This window comes from Solanum tuberosum, unplaced genomic scaffold (genome assembly GCF_000226075.1).
Source record: "Solanum tuberosum cultivar DM 1-3 516 R44 unplaced genomic scaffold, SolTub_3.0 scf00045, whole genome shotgun sequence".
In the NCBI taxonomy this organism is placed as follows: Eukaryota; Viridiplantae; Streptophyta; class Magnoliopsida; order Solanales; family Solanaceae; genus Solanum; species Solanum tuberosum.
In genome coordinates this window covers 416,344-421,273 of record NW_006238972.1, presented here as the reverse complement: position 1 = coordinate 421,273, position 4,930 = coordinate 416,344, and the positions used below count along the sequence as shown (strand labels likewise).

At 35.6% G+C, this 4,930-nt stretch overlaps 2 protein-coding genes across 2 annotated transcripts in view; both read right to left on the bottom strand.

Moving 5' to 3' along the window:
- Positions 1-2,025: 2,025 nt before the first annotated feature.
- LOC102598454 (probable steroid-binding protein 3) lies at positions 2,026-2,616 on the bottom strand. The gene has a single exon (XM_006343453.2). It carries the CDS (start codon positions 2,535-2,537, stop codon positions 2,235-2,237), a length of 303 nt encoding a protein of 100 aa, XP_006343515.1. The 5' UTR covers positions 2,538-2,616; the 3' UTR covers positions 2,026-2,234.
- Positions 2,617-3,397: 781 nt separating this feature from the next.
- Positions 3,398-4,930, bottom strand: part of LOC107059902 (uncharacterized) — a 5,616-nt gene continuing 4,083 nt past the window's right edge. Inside the window, exon 6 of the mRNA XM_015306998.1 lies at positions 3,398-4,618. Within this exon, the coding sequence (XP_015162484.1) occupies positions 3,398-4,618 (1,221 nt within the window). The remainder of the gene's footprint in view (positions 4,619-4,930) is intronic.

Genomic DNA, 4,930 nt, shown 5'->3' with positions numbered 1-4,930 from the left:
CCTTTCGTATCAATAAAAGGAACAACAAAGAGGAGAAGAGGTAATGGAAGTCCAGTGACACCTTTTGCATAATTCTTGGTCATTTTAGGATAATGGAAAGCAAAATGTAGCTGACGTAATTTTCATAAAATTTTCAGTTTTTAATCCTTTTGTCAGCAAGACGGACCCTTCTGCTAATCACCTTGCCAACTGGATTCTTAAATTCATTACAACACTATTTTAAATCCCACTAACCATTAACTAAACCTATGCGACAATAATGTTGCTGAGTTGGAAAAATGCTTGATTGCACCTGTTTAGAGGCGAGTAAATATGATATTTTACATTTTAAAAAACACATTGAATTTTTAAGAAACAATTTTTTTAATTTAAAAAAGCTATTTCTATTTCAATACGTGATTCAAATTTATTTGGAACTCTAATGCAAGTTCGAATGGAAAACCAAAATCTCTCCCCTCCCCCATCCCTCAACTTTCTTCTTCTCCATCCATTCTCTTCTTTTTCTTCGAAGTCACCCACCACACCCTCTCTTTTTCTTAGCCCAATCTCCTCTTCTAATGCAAATCAACACTCCATCCCTAATCCTTTCGTTTTGCTCCCCACCCTTCAAATTTTTTAGTTATTTAGATTCTAAAATATTGAGACTTATTTGTGTTAGTTGGGTTCAAAGAGAATGTGTGGGTATGAGTTAACATATACGGTGATGGTGGGTATTAAAATTTTAAAAACTCCATTGATAAGCTTGAAGAGCAACAAATGGGTATTGTGAATTTGTGAAATTAATCAAAATTGTGATTGAGACTCATTGGGTTTGTTTTGAATGAACTTGTAGTTGAAATTTCAATTCAAATGAGGAATAATTTCATCATTTGGCATTAATTTGATGCTCAAGTTGTGAGTAAATATGAATACCATGACTCTTTGAGAATTCTTAAAATTTGTAAGAGTAACATATTTGATTTTTTTAATATTTAATTTCTTATGTGTCATTAAAAAATGATGTGAAATTATGTGTCATCAATTAGATTGCACCCACCTTGACCAGATAAGAAAAAAATTTAAAATATTATGTTTTAAAGCATTTAAGAATTCAATAAAGAAATGAAAGGTTTCAACTATCACCAAATTCAACGGCTCATAGAATGACTTGCATTAATATGTATATTGATGGTATGTAACATTCGTTTTTATTTAATAGAGACCTCACATGTGCTTTTTGATTATGGAATTATTCATAAAGCAACTATGGTGATTGGTGATTTGACGTTCAAAATTTCGAGTTAATGATATATTTTTCAATGATATCGGCAAGTGGCAGAGAAGATAATATCCCAAATGTAGATCATAGATTTAAAATTCTCTTACATGCCTTTTTGATTGAGCTCGTCACACGAGACTTGTCCAATTTTACCTTGTTAGTGTGGTTTGCGAGCTATTTATTACATTGAAGCATGAGTTATTCTATACACACATGAACCCAAACCCAAAGATAGTGACGGTAAGTTCCCTAGTAAAGAAAAAAAAATCTATCTCAATGACTTGCTATTAGATCAACTCCCTCCTATATAACATGATTTGATCCATCTTGCATCTTTTTTGCAGATCACAAAATCGCAACATAATTTGTAAGATCCAGCAATGCATTGATTCATGGCTGAGCTGAAGAACAGATGTAGCACATTTTGGTTGAAAACCGTTAGTTTCTTAAAGGAGTCTAACAAAAGTTGCAACTTTTGAGGACAGTGAAGGGATGTTTTTGACGAGAGAGTTGTTCGGACCTTACTTTCAATCCAAAAGTTGCGAGTTCGAGTGTGGGAGATCCTAGGGGGAGTGAAAACAAAGAAAAAGTATGGATGTTTTTTTTTTTTGTTAATTACGTACTTGTGCAAGGATGTAGTTTAAGTTTAACTAAGGTATAAATGAGGGATGTTTACAGAATGTGAAATGGAGATTAGCAATTAACCAACAAAAAATACTAATAATTAAGCAATCACATCATAGATAAATCAGTTGGTACTTCAAATACAAATTGCAAACAATCCCAAACATCAATAGATTACCAAATACACTATGCATTATTCAGTATGATACAAATAAACAACAATTTAAAGGGTAAAATTTATTCTTAATTGCACACGTTAATTTTGTCTTTACACAAACAGATCCATGAGAAATACGCAGTACATTCATAAGAAAACCCTATATTTATTCATAATTCCCAGATCCAAAAGTAATTAAGAAATCACAGTTCCAACAATTGAATACTTAGCTTCGAATTTGGTCTCCCAATCATTGAGAACACCCATTTCTTTCTCAGATAACCCATCAAGAGATGGAGAAACATCTTCTTCGTTCTTGCTCATCTTTGCAAGTGCTCTGCTTGCATCTTTTCCGGCGAACATACAGTAAGGCCCACCGGGACCATAGAACGAATTACCGGCGCTCACATCGAAGATTCGACCTTTGATTGCCACGTAAATTGGCTTTGATGGATCTGATCCGTCATATGCCTTGAGCTCATCGGCTGTTAGCTCCATGATTTCTAAATGAGTTTTGGTATCGCTTTACTTGTGGTGGGTAGCAAGTGATGTGATACTTATCCTTTTCTGCTTTTTTTTCTTTTTTTTACTTAAGTAGAGGTCTTTATTTCATAAATAAAAAGGTCCAGGACCTGAACCGACCCAGGCCCAAAAATAAACAAACAAGAAAAAAAAAGGAGGAAATATCAGTTCCAGGACCTGCCATGTCCGGACCTCAAAGATAACCAAAAAGGGGAACAAAAATGCTTCATCTCCTTCATCACAACTCTATCAACCATGGTTAGAGAGCAGCAATGAAAGAGAGATATCACGAGCTTCCAAATCAGCATCCAACTCCACTCCAGTCATTGAAAGTTGTTGAGCTTAAGGTGTTTACACCTAACACATTCCAAGTCTCACGAATGTCATGAAAACAATCTTAATGAAGACTTCTTCTTCTCTACAACGACAAATCTGGTGAGTTCCTGATGATTTTAAAGCTTTTGATGTATAAACCATCTTCCTGTCCCTTTTGATAGTCGACTTCAGATGGACTCAAGCCTCACCATAGTCTGCAAATTCCTAAAAGAAACCACCTGGTAAGATTGAGTTCTTCACGATCCATATCCCTTTATGTGATTTCACTTTTATTGTTGTCATGCCCTTATCTACCTGCTATTACATAACAATGTTTCGCCATCTTCCTCGACCCTCAGCAGATTGAGCTTAAAGCTGATACCACTGCTTGAAGTTCAAGAAAAATACGTACTTTATTTATCTGTAAATGCTCTTCATACTTGTCACTGCTGCATCTGTTTGTAAGTTTCAGAGTCTGCGATGTGACCTATTTTATTGCTATCTTCGTTGTATGACCCTAATTAACAAAAATCTCCATTTTGATATCTTTTTATCCTGAGATTAGGAAGTTTTGCTTTTTCTGTATTGATGATGCCTCTAGCTTCCCTTGGTATATCTTGAATATTTGAATATGTTAGTATTTGAGTCCCTACAAAACAGAAAATGTGATTAGTAAAAAAATCAGCCAACTGATTTCCTTCTCTGAGTGTATGTTCCACTGTCACTTCCTTGTCCTTCATAAGCATCTTGATCCTCTTGACTTCCATCGCTATGCCCCAAGGGATTTCCCAGCTTCCATCCAGAATATTCTTCAAAGATAGAGAATCAGTTTCAAGTGTAACAGGGAGAAGATTGTGTTGTACACAATACTCCAGCCCCAATCTTAAGGCCACCACTTCTGCCACTAGATTCGAACCATCAAATAATCTCTTTACTTCAGCATAAATTAAGTTCCCTTCTCCATTCCTGATACAAAAAGCCCCAGAACTTGGGCCTGGATTTCCCTTCGAAGTTCCATCAGAATTGCATTTAAAGGACCCCATCTCTAGAAGCTTCCACACTACTATTCTGCAACCAAGGGTGGGAATGTACTCCTCCAAAAATCTTACTAACCCAGGCCAAGATGTTGGTAAGTTTTTGAGCCAAGGGTAGTTATACTTGGCTAACAGAAACAAATTTATGTTTATTTCTAATTCCATGCCCATATATGACATTCTTCCTCCATGATTAATGGTGTTACTCCTCTCCCAAATCTGCCATATTGTAAATAAAGGCACTGCATTGAAGAGTATTTGCAACTTAGGTGTTCTTTCTGCATTCCACCATTTCATTACAGAATCCCTTAATTGTAAAAAAGGACCATTTATCCCCCTTGCACCTGCAAAATTACCCCATAGCCTGTTAGCAATTGGACACTTAATAAATAAATGTTCAATTGTTTCCCTCTCATTTTCAACACAACATTTACAAATTAGTTCATCACATATCTGGCTTCTTACAAGCACTTCCCCAATAGGAATTCTCTTAATCCAGAACCTCCAAACCAAGAAGGACACTTTGAAAGGCATTCCTTTTATCCACAACTTCTTGTAATCCCCTAGAACATCACCTGGTTGTCTTAGTATTTCCCAAGCAGACTCGCCTGTGAATTTCCCAAAAGGATTAAGCATCCACCAGGGTTTGTCCCATTCTGTTGACCCTTCTTCAACCATAAGATTATGCTGGATGTGATTACTAACCTCCTCTGGAAATAGCATAGTTAGTGTTAGAATATGAATAGGTTTATACAATCCTATTAGAATAGGAATAGGTTTATACAATTCTATTAGAATAGGAATAGTGATAGAAATAGAAATAGGAATACAAAATAGTATCCTACTTGGTAAATGATTGTATTCTAGGGTCTATAAATAGGGTCTCAGTGTAATAATGTACACAACAATAATTCAATAATATTCTTTTCCTATATTTCTCACATGGTATCAGAGCCTCTACGATCTTGGTAAACAATCAAAGAGCTTCCGCTGCCGGCGGGCGGCTATTATCCATATATG

What these genes read in the sequence shown, in the direction of transcription:
- LOC102598454 (XM_006343453.2), bottom strand. Translation starts at nt 2,537, where the DNA reads ATGGAGCTAACAGCCGATGAGCTCAAGGCATATGACGGATCAGATCCA.